The 15,528-nt window shown below is 41.2% G+C and overlaps 2 protein-coding genes across 3 annotated transcripts in view; one reads left to right on the plus strand and one right to left on the minus strand.

Moving 5' to 3' along the window:
• Positions 1-9,232, minus strand: part of LOC110325513 (mitochondrial import inner membrane translocase subunit Tim23) — a 21,726-nt gene extending 12,494 nt beyond the window's left edge. The window contains exons 1-4 of the mRNA XM_021203550.2: positions 8,980-9,232; positions 5,892-5,950; positions 1,577-1,670; positions 1,138-1,222 (exon numbers count right to left, since the gene is read on the minus strand). Coding sequence (XP_021059209.1) covers positions 1,138-1,222; positions 1,577-1,670; positions 5,892-5,950; positions 8,980-9,085 — 344 coding nt within the window. The 5' untranslated portion in view covers positions 9,086-9,232. The remainder of the gene's footprint in view (positions 1-1,137; positions 1,223-1,576; positions 1,671-5,891; positions 5,951-8,979) is intronic.
• Positions 9,233-9,314: 82 nt separating this feature from the next.
• The window catches only part of Parg (poly(ADP-ribose) glycohydrolase), a 99,616-nt gene continuing 93,402 nt past the window's right edge, over positions 9,315-15,528 (plus strand). Inside the window, exon 1 of one of the 2 annotated variants that reach the window (XM_029541599.1) lies at positions 9,315-9,532. Coding sequence is in view for 1 of the 2 variants with exons in the window: in XM_021203333.2 (XP_021058992.1) it covers positions 9,593-9,812 (220 nt within the window). In the remaining variant the exon portion in view is untranslated. Of the gene's footprint in view, positions 9,813-15,528 lie in introns of both variants that reach the window. The other variant, XM_021203333.2, reaches the window with a different exon arrangement.

Raw genomic sequence — 15,528 nt, forward strand, 5'->3', positions numbered from 1 at the left:
CTCACTTTGTAGACCAGGCTGGCCTCGAACTCAGAAATCTGCCTGCCTCTGCCTCCCGAGTGCTGGGATTAAAGGCGTGCACCACCACGCCTGGCTTGACTTCCCACTTCTAAATTCATTATAAATATTGGTTGGGGATTTGTTTCAAAATGATTCAATACAAGAAACTGGGTGACTGGCCAAGGCTGATGGTTGTTGTAGCAGAGTTAGGGTTCACAGGTATTTATTTCAGTATTTTAGCTTCTCATACTACAAAATCTGAATTGTCAACAAAGGAGTTCATACAGTAGTAAGAACAGCAAAACCTGGCAAGCCTTTAAGGTTTCCTAAGGCCAACTCCAGCACGTTTGCTGCCACCTTCTGGCAGAACAATCCATTTACAATTCAGAGATTAAGAATGCTTAAGTACCAGAGTCTGGGCAGATGGCTCACTGGGTAAGTGGCACAGTTCCTGAGAAAGGACACCTTAGGCTGACCTTTGGCCTTCACATGCACCTGCTCATGTGGATATCTGCACACTTGCACATACATATATAATAATGATCTTGGAATTGTAGAAATTCTATTTAAGGGATTGGTGAGATGGCTCAGTGGTTAAGAGCACCAACTGCTCTTCCAAAGGTCCCGAGTTCAACCACATGCAACCACATAGTGGCTCACAAAATCTGACACCCTCTTCTAGAATGACAGCTACAGTGTACTTACATATAATAAATAAATCTTTAAAGAAAGAAATTCTATTTAAGAGTTTCTGTCTCTCCCCATTTAAGCATGTCATCAAGAAGCTAATAGATCTAGCTTATATCATCAAGTTCTGAGTCCTATGGGCCCAAGAACAATCAAAAATCCCTATTAGTAACTCAACAATTTAAAAAGAATGCCATATAAATTTGGAGAACAGAACACACATAAACCAAGAAATCAGTTTGGGGTAGTACCAGTTAAATGAGGACACTAACCAAAATCTACACCTCTGCAAAGCTAAGCCCCAGTAACTTGGTTCCTTATGCTTTGAAACCAAAACCATATATTAAAAAAAAAAAAAAAAAAAGAGGTGGGGGGGAATGTTAATTATCTAAGCATTTTATTAACACCAGACCCCAAAGCAGTGGTTAATATGCAAGCATATAGACTTACTGTACATTTCTTGGTTTGGACCAGGCCATGCTCTGGGTTTCCTTCAATCCTAAACGAAGACCGTTCATTGCCCCGAATGCAGCCCCTGATGGCACATCATAACAATTCATTAAAAAAAAAAAAAAAGTTTTGATTAAAAATAATTTTGGTTGCTTTTTAATATGAGAAATGCAATACAAGCTTTGAAAATAAAAAGAATATCCTAGTTACTTTTCACTTTAAGCACCATTAACGACTTGGATTTAAGGACATTACAAATAAAAACACTGGGGCTGGAGAGATGGCTCAGCAGTCAGGAGCAGTGCCCTTCCAGAGGTTGTGCTTTCAATTCCCACAACCACCTGTAATGGGATCTGAAGCCCTCTTCTGGTGGGTTGAAAGACAGCGACAGTGTTTTCATATACGTAAAATAAAATAAATCTAAAAATAAAAATAGTACCTGTCATGCAACATCCTCCAATGGTAAAGAAAGCTAGTTCAAATCTGCCTCGGGTTTTATTAGCTCCAGTTGGCAAAATAAATTCATCAGTATCCTAAGGGTCAAAAAGGAAAACCAAGGTGAGCATCCCCTCAAGACTTGGATAGCTGTATTTTTTCCCCAGTTTTCTCTTTTAGTTATGAGACAGTATCTCATTATTTAGTCTAGGCTGGCCTGGAACTCACAATTATCCTGCCTCAGTTTCCCAAGTACTTGGATTACAGGTCAAATTTTCAAAGTAGTTTTGAAATAAGTAAACAACCAAATTAATACAAACTCAGATATCAACTTCAAGCAAAAGTAAAATTATCTGCAATAACAGCCAACACATAAATCAAAAGTGATGTGACTTCTTGGATGTCAACTGGTCAACTAGCTGAAACCTAAGCAGCTGGGTACATCTGTGATTTTTTTTTTTTTTTTCCCCAAAATCACTTCAAGTAGGAAGAGCTGCTTTTAATCTGGATCTTTAAAAGTGGGAAATTCTGGGCCACGCCTTCTAGTGGCAGCCTCTATAAATTAAAGGACATGAAAGATGGAAGCTTGCTCTACCTACCAAGTCCATTCCTTCATTGGCATTAGAGCCTTCTTCGATATTCTGGCATATACTGAAGACCAGCTGAGACATCAAGCTATACAGAGATTGAACAACTACTGGATTCATGTACTTTCTGTTGGTAGATAGCCATTGTTGGCTACGTGGATTACACACAGCCCATAAACCATTTCAATAAATCCCTACCACCACCACACTCACATTCTATAAATTCTGTCCCTCTAGAGAAGCCTGACTAATACAAGTGACATAAGTATAACACACTGAATTTTTTGGAGGGATTTTCATTCAGAAATAATTTACTCCATCTATACTTTCATAGTATAAATCTGACAAAGGCAGAAAGTAACCACATTCTTTGCCAAACTATCACAATAATAATAGCCTTTAGGATACATATTAATATTTTCTCCTCTGAAACCTCTTGAGCTGGACCCCCACAGTTCAAATCTCCCTCAGCACTACTGTCTTCCATGCTCCAACTAGTATGGCCCACCCACCCAAGCTTAAAGCACTGCTCTGCTTTTCTGTCCCAAAGTCCACATTCTTCCAAAGAAAAACATGGTCAGGCCTATCATAGCAATACCCCAGTTCCTGGAACTATCTGTCTTAGGGTTTCTATTGCTGTGAAGAGACACCATGACTATGACAACTCTTATTGGGGCTGGGATGTATATATTTCAGAGGTTTAGTCCACTATCATCACAATGGAAGCATGGCAGACATGGCTCCAGAGAGGTAGGTAGCTAAGAGTCCTACATCTGGATCAGTAGGCAGAGGAGGAAAGTAACTAGGCCTGGATTGAGCTTTTGAGACCTTAAAGCCCACCCCTGGCAACACATTTCCCTTAACAAGGTCACATTGCTTAACAATGGGCCCACTGGGCCATTGTCATTCATGCTACCCCATACTCACTATAGAAAATGGTCTGGCAGACAATAAAAAAATTCTGTTTGGCTATTTTGTATAACCAACAAAATGCTTCCTGAGTTTTCAAGTAATGACCTGATTTTAACTTACTCTCAACATCTTGTTTTTAGAAATGTTTTATTTGACCAGAAAAGGTAAAATTCAATTCAGAAATAGACAACTAATTAAAAATTGGAAATAAAAAGGACAAGCAAGAGTATCAATCACAGTGAACACTAGAAGGGTTGGAGACAAGTGTACAGCAACTCATATACAATCAAGGTGACAAATATGCCAAAACACTGCATACAGGGGTAATAATCTGAGATGCTCTTACATGTGTACTGCTGACACTCTAGGACACAATGGTACTAAAACACCAACTATGTAGAAGAGAAATGAAAAGGGTACAAGGTATCATTGTACCTGAGATAGTTACCAGGCTACGATTATGTGAAATCTTTATAATTTCAAGCTGACAACAATATGTATGTTGAAAACAATTATTTTGTTTTTACATCGGTTATTCCTGAGATTTGTAACAGGAAGACTTGTTACTTAAACAAATTTACTTGCAAATTTAACAAGCCATATCAAGATGAATGTAAGAGTGACTAGTAAGTCACTAGTTACAACAAAAAAGTAACTAGTAAGAGAAACTACAAATAATGTCTCATATGGAGATGAGTACTATTTAAGGTGTCTATAATTGTCAGGTTGGATTTGTATCTAAGAGTAGAAGTGCCAGGTCATAACTGTTTCTCATATTGTTAGACAACACCAAGCCTTTCCAAAGCAGTTCTAGCTTTTTTTCTTTCTGAGAGAGGGCAACTCTCAAGAATCTAAGGCTCAGGCAAAAGTAGTGGCACACACCTTTAATTGCAGCATTTGGAAGGCAGAAGCAGGATCTCTCTGACTTCAAGGTCAGCTTGATCTACAGCGAGCGAAAGGGCAGCCAGAGCTACACAGCAAGACCCATGTGGGGGGTGGAGAAGCTGTGGTGGAAGGGGGCGGGGAGGGGGAAGAAACCCACCCATCCACCCAAAAAGAAATCTCAAGATCATCATTCTCAAAATTACTATGTAGTCAAGGATCTTTCTGCCTCCACTTTCTGAGTGCTGAGATTGCAGGAGCACCACCATGCCTGGTTTTAGCATCTGTATCACTTGACATTCCTACTAGTTTCCCAATCTCCTTTCTGAATGTTGGTATATATAAGGTGACTTATCACCTATGACTATATTTAATTAATGTGATTTTTAGACATTTATATAGCTTCATGAAGACATAGCTATTCAGATTCAATGCAATTTTATAACTGATTTTTTTTTTCTCTTCAATGTAAAAATTTCAAGTCACTTTTCAGTTGTTTCAGAAATATTTTCCCCAGCTTTCAGGCTGTCCTGTTGCCATTTTCTTTTGTTTTTGAGACAGGATCTCTTCACAGAGCTCTGGCTGCCCTGGAACTCAACAGACATACACCGGTCTCTGCCTACTACATGCAGAGATTTAAGGCATGTACCACTATGCCCAGGCCTCTTGTCTCTCTCTTGATATTGTCTCAAGCATACAGAAAAAATTAAATTTTGACTAGATTCAACTGTCACTTTTTCCCCTTTATTACTTGTACTTTTAGTGGCATATCAAAGATATAGTTTTTAATTCAGTCACAACCACTGGTACCTATGATTTAGTCTAAGGGGCTCACAACATTAACCGTTGATCTGAATTAACAATGCATATGGTGTGAGGTTCAACTTACCTCGTTTGCATGTTCATTCTAGTTGTTCCTATCATTTCAGAAAATGCCGATGTTCCTGTCTTCACTGCCTTGACACCCCCACTGAAAAGCTGACTGCAACCCACGTGAGCGCTTACTTCCAGTCTCAGTTCTATTGCACTGACCCACACATGCCTTAGTAACTTGGCATCAGTAACAGGTTTTAGGTTGTTCTACACTAACATATGGATTTTGGGATCTAATTACCAATTTCAACTACCCCCTCCTAATACCTTTAGGATTTTGATAGGAATTGCACTGAATCTGTAGGTCAGTTAAGAGACTGTTGCCAGTTTATCAATGCTAAATTTTCCAAGATGATGGAAAGTCTTTCCATTATTTAATTCTTTTTTTTTTTTTTTTTGGTGACAGGATCTTTATATGTAGCTCGGGAGTGTTTTTATGCTAACTGTAATAAAACTATTTCCCTAACTTTAGAGTGCTCACTGCTATTGTATAGAAATAAGATTGATTTATATCTATAGATCGTACATTCTACAACTCTGCTAAATTCATTTATTAATTTAAAAAGGTTTGCTTGCTTTTCTTCAAATTTTTGTAGTTAAGATTTTTTTTTTCCCCCCAGAGAGGATTTCTCTGAATAGCCCTGGCTGTCCTGAAACCCGCTCTGTAAACATAAGCTTGCCTCCACCTCAGCGGTCTGCTCCTCTCTGCCTCTCAGTGCTAGGAATAAGGGTGTGCACACCACTGAGCAGCTCCTTTGTCTTCTCCCAAAGACAGGGTCATATTTATGTAGCCTCAAACTCTCAGGCTCTGCCTGCCTCCCAAATACTGGTCTTAAAGGCATGCATCACCAGGCTTGAGCAAATTCTACTTAGTTTATTTTTAGCAATGCTACCTAGACAATTCTGAGAAGTAGAGAGAATGGAAATGTCTGTATTGCCCCTGATCTTGAGGAATCATGACTCAGTCTCTTATTGTCAAGAATGACATTAACTGTGGATGTCATTCAATAGGTTAAAGAAGTTGTGGTGGTGCACACCTTTAAACTAGTAAAAGCTTTATCTTACCTGAACAAGGTAGCGTGGATCCACATTTAAATAAGGAGACAGGGGGTTCATACCAGTCACTAGAGAGAAAACAGAATGTCACATTGCAACAAAATCCATGCAAGGATTTCATACAGGACTGACTCAGCTAACGGCTACACATCATGAAACTCAATGAATGTAAATTTTCGTTAGGAATTAAGCCTTGCCCCATGCCCTACATTTTCCTAAGATATTGGCACTAATATCAAATCATAAAACTCCTAGAAAATTAGCTTAGGTTAGTTATTACTGTTTTGGTTCATGCTTAATTTTTTTTACATTTATACATGTACTTCAGTTTGTCTTTGTGTGTACTAATGTGCATGTGGAGGTCTCTCTCACCAGAGTCCCTTCCACCTACCAGTTTGGTTCTAGGGATTGGGCACAGGATACCAGTCTCGGCAGAAAGTGCCCAAACCTCTCTCTACATATGTTTGTTTGTACATACGTAGTACGTATGTATATAAAAGCAGTTTCCTTAACTAGCATAACAACCAAGTATAGTCAGTCTCTCAGGGAAAATACTGGTTGGGCTAGGTTTTTTTTTTTTAAAGATTTATTTATTTTTATGTGTATGAGTACACTGTAGCTGTCTTCAGACACACCAGAAGAGGGCGTCAGATCTCACTACAGATGGCTGTGAGCCACCATGTGGTTGCTGGGAATTTAACTCAAGACCTCTGGAAGAGCAGTCAGTGCTCATAACTGCTGAGCCATCTCTTCAGCCCTAGGTTTTTGATTGTAGAAAAGTTTATCAAAGCAGTTCGTCCACATTGCATTTCTAACAATCTTGCTAACAGAATCCCTTTATTATGGCAAGGAGAATCCCTATTTTCACCCAGGGATGAAACTTAATGGAATAGATAATACAAACTTTCAGGTTAACTTTAAATCTACCAACTTTGAAGACAAAATAATCCAGCAAGAAAAATTAATGTTCATAGATTTTAAATATACTATTTGGGGTCCTTCTATATCTTGGTTGATTGCTCACAAATGTATGCACAAAACATGACTCTATTCATCAATTCTAAGTCCTGTTATTTCAGACTTCCAATTGTTACACAAGCATCCCATCTTATACCAATGGTTTCTTACTTACTTTCTCTTACCCCCTCAACACACTTTCTCTGTAGAAATTGGGAAATCAGCCCTACTGGCTTCCACCTACAATTGGATCCAATCCAATCCCCTTTCCCTTGCTGTTTCCAGCCTCTCAACTCCTACAATCACTCTTGTATCAGTTCACTCCCTTGCAAATCTAAAGACAAACTGACCCAATACCTGCTCAAGAAACACGCCAGGTTTGTCCTCTCAAACACTTGTTGCTAAATTCAGGCCACAGCTCTAACACCAACTCCCAAGCTGTTTTCTCCGACCTGATCTCCAACAGCCTTCATCACCCATCACCACCACCACCTCAGGGTCCTATTTCATTTGCCATGACACCTACCACTAACTTCAGTGTCCTTACGTTACTCTCCTCAGTAGCATGCTTGCTCTGTCACCTTAAGTAGTGCCCTTCACTTTATGCAACTAAGAAATCCTAAGATACACATAAATTGTGTCCTGGAGTCAGTTTTGACAGCAGACATTAGGGTTATCAAATGGCTTTCTGTAAGTTTTTTTTCTTATTATTTTATTTTATTAGATATTTTCTTTATTTACATTTCAAATGCTATCCCGAGAGTTCCCTATACCCCCTCCCCCCTGCCCCTGCTTTCCTACCCACCCACTCCCACTTCTTGGCCCTGGCCTTCCCCTGTGCTGGGTCATATAAAGTTTGCAAGACCAAGGGGCCTCTCTTCCCAATGATGGTCGACTAGGCCATCTTCCGCTACATATGCAGCTAGAGACACGAGCTCTGGGGGTACTGGTTAGTTCATATTGTTGTTCCACCTATAGGGTTGCAGTCCCCTTCAGGTCCTTGGGTAATTTCTCTAACTCCTCCACTGGGGGTCCTGTGTTCCATCCAATAGCTGACTGTGAGCATCCACTTCTGTGTTTTCCAGGCACTGGCATAGCCTCACAAGAGGCTGCTATATCAGGGTCCCTTCAGCATAATCTTGCTGGCATGTGCAATAGTGTATGGGTTTGGTGGCTGATGATGGGATGGATCCCCGGGTGGGGTAGTCTCTGGATAGTCCATCCTTTCATCTTAGCTCTTCTGTATGTTTTTTCTTTTCTTTTTCTTTTTTTTTCGTTTTTCGAGACAGGGTTTCTGTGTAGCCCTGGCTGTCCTGGAACTCACTTTGTAGACCAGGCTGGCCTCGAAGTCAAGAAATCCGCCTGCCTCTGCCTCCCGAGTGCTGGGATTAAAGGCATGCGCCACCACACCCGGCATTCTTCTGTATGTTTTTAAGTGTAAAGGTTTTACTTAGAGGTTAACAAGAAGAAACACTCACTTTAGTAAGGGCTATTAAACATTAACTCCCAGGTTCTACTTATCCAGCTGAATATCCATAATTACAAAACATGAAAAGCCTGAAAGATAAATTTAGGTGCTGAGAAGGGCCAACAGGCTGGGTATTCATGCCTCTGCATCTTTGAATTTGCTTATATCGCTTTCAGAATTTGTTCGGCTCTTTGTTTATAAATCTCTTAAAAGTTTCACTTGCTTCCCAGCTCCTTCCGATTTCTGAATATTCTCATTCTCATTCTCTCTCCCCCCTCCCCCTCCCCTCTCTCTCTCTCTCTCTCTCTCTCTCTCTCTCTCTCTCACACACACACACACACACACACACACACACACACACACACACACTGAAAAATGTTTTCGCCTAACTGGTTTAGAAATATAACAGGGCCAAGCACACAGAAAGGCGTGTGACGAGAAGAGAAGGGCCGGGGAACTAAAGAGGACGACATTTTGTGTTTCCTCTCGAAACTAGGTCACTAAAAGAGCTTCCCGGGGATTTACGATCCCCCAAATTCGTTCAGCCTTGAAACGCGACCACCGGCGGTGAATCTCGTAACGGCGAGCAGGAAAAGGGACAGGGGACGCCACACATTTCTGGCTGTCCCAGGAAGGCGTCAGAAAGGCGAGCAGCCGAGGCCCGATACTCACGCGGGACGCCGGCCAAATCAGCGTTCGAGTAACCCGCTCCTCCCGCTCCGAAGAAGCCAGCTAACCCGCCGGTGGATTTGTTGCCACTTCCTCCGCCACCCTCCATGAGGTCGCAGCAAACGGCGGTGGGCTCGCCACCACCACCTCAGGCCGGGGACGTGTGCTCGGCCGTGGCCCCCCGACAAGCAACAGCGGGAAGCCCCGCGTTGCTCCTGCCACCTTCAACACGCTGACCTTCCGGGCGCCGGCTCCCATGAAGCATCGCACTTCCGCTTTGCGGCTGTGTGCGGCCCGGAAGTCGGAAGCGCGAGACTTTGCGGCTGCTTTCCGGTGGTGGGAAAGTGAGCCTGGAGCCGGAGCCCGAGCCCGGAACCCGAGTGGAAGCGGCGCGTCCCGGGGCCGGTGGGCTCCCTGCGGCCGAGCGGAGGCCAGCGGCTGCGCAGCGAGGGTCTCGCTCGAAGGCCCGAGGAGCGGCAGCCTCCGGAGCGGGCCGCTGCGGAGAGGGAATGGTGCGCGGGGCGCCGAGAAGGAGGCGCAGTCCGTCCCCGTCCGGGTTAGTGAATGAGGCTCTCCGCCCGGGCCGGCCCGGGGACTGTGTGCTGCGGGTCCCAGCATGAGTGCGGGCCCCGGCTGGGAGCCCTGCACCAAGCGGCCCCGCTGGGCCGCCGCTGGAACTTCTGCGCCGACTGCCTCGGACTCCCGGAGCTTCCCTGGCAGGCAGAGGCGCGTTCTCGACCCCCAGGACGCTCCCGTTCAGTTCAGGGTCCCGCCGTCCTCGCCAGCCTGCGTCTCGGGGCGGGCGGGACCGCACAGAGGCAGCGCCACCTCGTTTGGTACGTGGGAAAATTAAAAAACAACAACAACAACAAAACTTTGTCCTTGTTTCAGTGTGAGGGCTATGAGACTCCAGTCACTCCTAACTGATCTTGTTTCCGCCACTCTGATGACCCCGATGCTCAATCACTAGATGCCACTCCAATGAGAGGGGCTGCAATTGTTCTAGTGGCATGTGGAAAACTTTGATGGACAGGTGCTTACCGAACCTCCCCTGGATGCTTTTCTTGCCTTGGATAGAGAATTTGCCCTATTAAGGAAGTCTCGTTGTGTATGTGAAGCAGAAGGGCGCTTCAGTCTCCAACAATCGTAAAGAACGTTGTTGCAGTATACTCAGTGAGTGCTGACTTCCAGAGTGCAGAGCTGTTAGCCTTAGCTTACTGGATTGTATTTGTCCCCTGGCACACGATGTTGAACACGAGGAACTTGGTCTCTTCTCTCATACCTTGAAATCTGTGAGGAGCGCTAAACAATAGCACAAGTCAAATATATGTAACAGAGAGTAATGGATGTTCTTCTTCGTGAAGGAGCCATTGATTTGGTAGGGGTTAAGTATACTTAACCTAGGGAGGAGGTCGAAGATAGTCGTCCAGAAGGTTTCGTACTTACTGTGAGTATTGGAGAAGAAAGTAAAGGGGTACTTCAGATATGCAGCTGGTGCGTAGAATCAATGGTGGAATAGTGAGAGATGGGCAGCAAAGAATTAGGAAAAAGTGATCCTACTCTGCTGAGCTATGGATGGTACTGTGGACATTACTAAGGAGTTTGAATTTTACGTTATTGGGGCATTGAGAGGCTATTAAGGAGTGTTCGGTTGTGTGAAGGGGTGGGGGAAGACAAGGGCTTGGTTAGTCTTGCTTTCTTGAACTTGGTTGGTGTATGGAGAATGGAAAAGAAAACTTGGTTGAAATCTCAGGACTAAAGGAGTTGGTCTAGATGGGGGATGGTTTGTACTTAGACTCTACTGCAGGCAGTAGTGAACAGAAGTGGATGCATGCTGGAGGGAATGCCGTCCTTTTGTAGCTCAGAAGAAATACACCTATGCTTGAGAAGTGGAGGAGCTCTTGGTGATTAAGTGTAATGGACTCTATAAGTGTGGTTTAGCACACAATAGTTAGAGACAGTAAAGCAGCCAAGGCCAGAGCCTTTAGGAACACCAGCCTTTTAGGAGAGGCCTGAGAGGAGTGCTCAGTGAGGATGAGAAAAGCCTAGCTGTTCTTTCACGCAGAGTCAAGAACATTGCTGAAAGCATGCATTGGTGCGCAGTGTAAGAGGCCGGGCAGAGACCAGGGCAGAGAGTGGACTCTTGTCTTTCTTGGGAACACTAAGAAGCAGACTCGAAGTAGGTGGGTTTTTTTTGTTGTTCTTGTTTGTTTGTTTGTTTTGAGACAAGGACTCATTGTGTAGTCCCATTTGGTCTGGAGCTCAGACCCACATCCTAAATACAAAAATTAAAGGGACTTAATCAGGTACATTCCTGCCTCTGGCCTGGTTCGAGTCTTGAAATAATAGGATGCCCAGTATAAATGAGAGAGGTAGGTGTAACATAGCTAGAAGGAACAGCATACCTAAATACTGTTGGAACTGGGACATGGGGTTACAGAAGGCTCGGGTGAGCTTTGCTGTGGACGAACTTAAGTGCCATTGAAAGGAATTATACTTTATTCTTTATTTAATGGGCCTCCTGGAAGCTTTTAAACAAAGCAAAAGAATGCCATTTAGTTAAATGTTTTAGAAGGGTGGATTAAGCTGTAGCTTTTGGGCTTTTAAAACTTCAGGCCACTCTATATTTTTCTGGTAAGCAGTAATAGCTGTAATTTAGTACCATAAATATGCCAAATATAAGATTGAAATATTTCATGAAATAACATCCTTATTAGGTGTAATATGTGTAATAGATTCTTATATTTTTTACTGTTTAATAAATGCTTGTCATTTTTAGTTTGTAAAACTTTGGGTTAAAGAAAGTTCATACTGTAAACAGAGGGACCAGTTCCAGGAACTATAGAACAGTTGCCCAATAAGTGAAGTACTTAAGGTTATAAGCAATGAATGGATTTTAAATTTAGGATGTAGATTTCAGAGACTTGCTATAAAGGAGCAGGAACTGAAGAACTATAGATAATGGCCCTGACTTCTGTGACTAGGTAATCTGCAGTCTTACTAACTTTATTTGCATGCTTGCTGAGAGCTGTTGGGGCTACCAACTTTTTCTCATTAGTTGGATCTTAAGTTTTCTGCCAAAGAGAAATCAAGTTAATATTCACATTTGTGGTATTTTTTTGTATACCTTCCAAAGCACCAGTGAACAGAATGTTCAGAGTCTAAATTTTAATACTAAACCATTGTTGCAAATCTCAGAATTCTTTCTGGAACTTGGTATTTAAATTTTTTACGTATAGGTATCCTAGAAGTGGGTGGAGTAGAGAAAGTCTATTCAGTATCTTTTTGTTTTCATGGCTATATCTCATACATTGATTGACATCTCTGCTTAGGCAGAACTCAGCATGCTATTCACATCTCTGATGGCAAATAACTTAACCAATTGCTATAGGAGACTTTCTGGAAGTGAGGTGCTCCTTGAAAATGCAGGTGAATTTTACTGTATTTTATGTCCTTTGTGTCTATTTTTAACTATTTGGATCACCTCATTGTACCACAGTGGATGATATGCACAGTGTGAATGATATGCACTGAGAGTAAATCAGAATTATCAGAATCATATCAGTTATAAAAGAGATTGGATTTAAGTGTTAGGAGAGAATGTATTTATTGAATAATTCTTTTGTAGCCTGGACACAATGTTTTCTCTTACTTGTATTTTTTTTTTTTTTAAGATTTATTTATATATTTATTTTATGTGAGTACACTGTAGCTGTCTTCAGACACACCAGAAGAAGGCATCGAATCCCATTACAGACGGTTGTGAGCCACCATGTGGTTGCTGGAAATTGAACTCAGGATCTCTGAATCTGAAAGAGCAGTCAGTACTTTTAACCACTGAGTCATCTCTCCAGCCCCTTACTTTTGTATTCTTACTAAAACATGTACTCCTCAGTAGTAGAGAGCTGCATTCCTAGGTAAGGAAATGGACTCAAATAACTTGACCATAATAATGCTGGTAACTAGATAGAGAGGTCTCAGTCCAGAACTGAAAGGACTCACTGTGTACCTGTGTTGTCCTGGTTAGGGTTTCTATTGCTGTGATGAAACACCAAGATCAAAATTGGCTGGGGGCTTGCTTAGGGTTTCAGCGTCTTGGGCATTATTATTATGTCCAGGGCATGGCCCTGGAACATTAGCTGAGAGTTTCTTCCTGATCACAGGCAGCTAGAGACTCTGAACTTGATGTACGTTCTTGAAACCTCAAAGCCAACCTCCATTATATACTTACTTCAGCAGTACCAGACCTACTCTAGCAAGGCCACACCCTCTAATCCTTTTCAAATAGATCCACTCCCTGGTGATGAAGCATTCAATATATGAGACTATGGTGACCATTTTGATGCAAACCACTACAAAGAGCCTAGCCATTGAAGCCTCATCTAATCCTAATATTACAGAAGTTTTAAATTCTGATCCAAAAATAGTGTTTTGGCAGTTTGAAATTTGAGGATTTTCTGAACTATACTTTGTAAACTTGATTTAGGTGTAGTATCCCATACTTGGAATGCTTGGGGTAAGAGATGATTCACGTTTTGGAGTTTTTCAGAGTTTGGAACTTTTCATAGACCAAACTGGTTAAACACCTCTAATCTGAAATTTTTAAAATCTGAAATGGTCCAAATTAGCACTGGGGCTCACAAAGTTGCATTTTGAACATTGGATCCATCTAATGGAATTAAATAGAAAAGATAGAACTATAGAAAAAAATTTCATCATCTAACCCTTTATCCTCAGACAACTGATAGTTTTTTTGAAGCCTAATTTGTAGGAGACATAAAAAATAAATCACAGAGTGGTACTTAACAAGAAAGATCTATGCAAATTATTTTTTGTAATGGAAATCAGTTAAAGAGTACTAATCACATTTTTTTTAGTTTTACTGTTTTATGAAAAGTATGATACTTCAGTACTTTTGTGGAAGATAGAAATTATCTAAAACTCAAATATATACATCTCAAGTTCTCATACCTGAAATGTCTTTCACTTATGTGCTTATCTCAGTGATGGATAAATTATTTGGGCCTGTATCTGTTTTGTTCATATTATATTACTTAAGGTAAAATAGGAAAATAAGAATGGATCTATGACTTAAGTTTAGATTAATATTGCTACTTCGAGGACAGCCAAGAATGATTAAGATTTAATACTACAATAGACACATTTAATTCATGTCCAGTATAATAAAACCAGCATATGTATTTCTTTTTTTTTTTTAAAGATTTTATTTATTTATTTATTATATGTAAGTACACTGTAGCTGTCTTCAGACACTCCAGAAGAGGGCGTCAGATCTTGTTGCGGATGGTTGTGAGCCACCATGTGGTTGCTGGGATTTGAACTCTGGACCTTTGGAAGAGCAGTCGGGTGCTCTTACCCACTGAGCCATCTCACCAGCCCCATATGTATTTCTAATGGTTATGTAAACGTGATTTATATTTGTGAGCTCATTATTTTGTTTTCTGCCTCTGGTCATATCCATTCAGTCATTTCTTTGGTATCTAAAATTTAGTATTTCATAATCAACCTAGTCATATTTTTCCCAATGCCTAATTGGGGAAATACCTCAGTGTTAGTATGATCATTCAGGTCTTTTAAGCTTCAAGCTTGAAGTCTGTGATGACTATATTAAATTGTACTTATCTCAAAAGAAGTTATTTTTGTGCTTCAGCCAGTAACTTTTCAATTTAGTTCATTATTAATACATACACATTCACAGTTTAGAATTTCAGTTCCTTTCATTCTTCTCTCACACTCAAAGATTCCAGATTACTGGGTGTGGGCGTGACCCTAGGATTCCCTTATTGCTGGCCTTCTCATGATCTGGGTGGTTGAGAACTACTGACCCTGACTGGCAGCTCTCTGACTGGTTTGTGTTGATAAGCGCTTTTCTTAGCCTTGCACTCTGGGCTCATGGCTTGAAGTGTAACTTCTAACCCTCTTTTTGTACTTGTGTTTCTATGGGTCCTTCAGGATGCTTTCTGTGATATGGTCTTAGATGACCTTCAAATTAATTTTTTTTTATTCCTTTCCCAGTTCTTTTTATTTCTTTGCCATTGTTACCTTTCCTTTTATGTAGCTGCCTGTTTAAATTTCAAAGCAAAATTCCAGCACTCCCTCTTTCAAGAACTCTTTAATTAGTACCACTTTTTCTTATCTTGATTTTTTTTTTTTTTCTGGAAATACCTTGATTCAGATCAAGTCCTCTTTTAATAATAATTAAAGACTAACATTTTTCTGAGTATATATCACAGAGTGTCCTAGTCCTTTTCTCCAATTATTAATAATTTAAGCCTCACGTTAACCCCATAAAAGATGCTGTTAATATGTATACTTTATAAGTGAGATATCTAAGACAGAGAAAAGTGGTTTTTTGTTTGTTTGTTTGTTTGTTTTTACATAGTCTCAAAGGAAGCCAGTGAGGCAGACAGGACTAATCCAGATGTTCTGAGTCTGGAGCCTGTGATCCTAAACAGTTGGCTGTACAGCTCTCTAGGGGGTGTTTTTAATTCTGTACTGACGCATTAGTTCTTCCTGCTTATCTCTCTCTCT

The sequence above is a fragment of the Mus pahari genome, chromosome 8, assembly GCF_900095145.1.
Source record: "Mus pahari chromosome 8, PAHARI_EIJ_v1.1, whole genome shotgun sequence".
Classification (NCBI taxonomy): domain Eukaryota; kingdom Metazoa; phylum Chordata; class Mammalia; order Rodentia; family Muridae; genus Mus; species Mus pahari.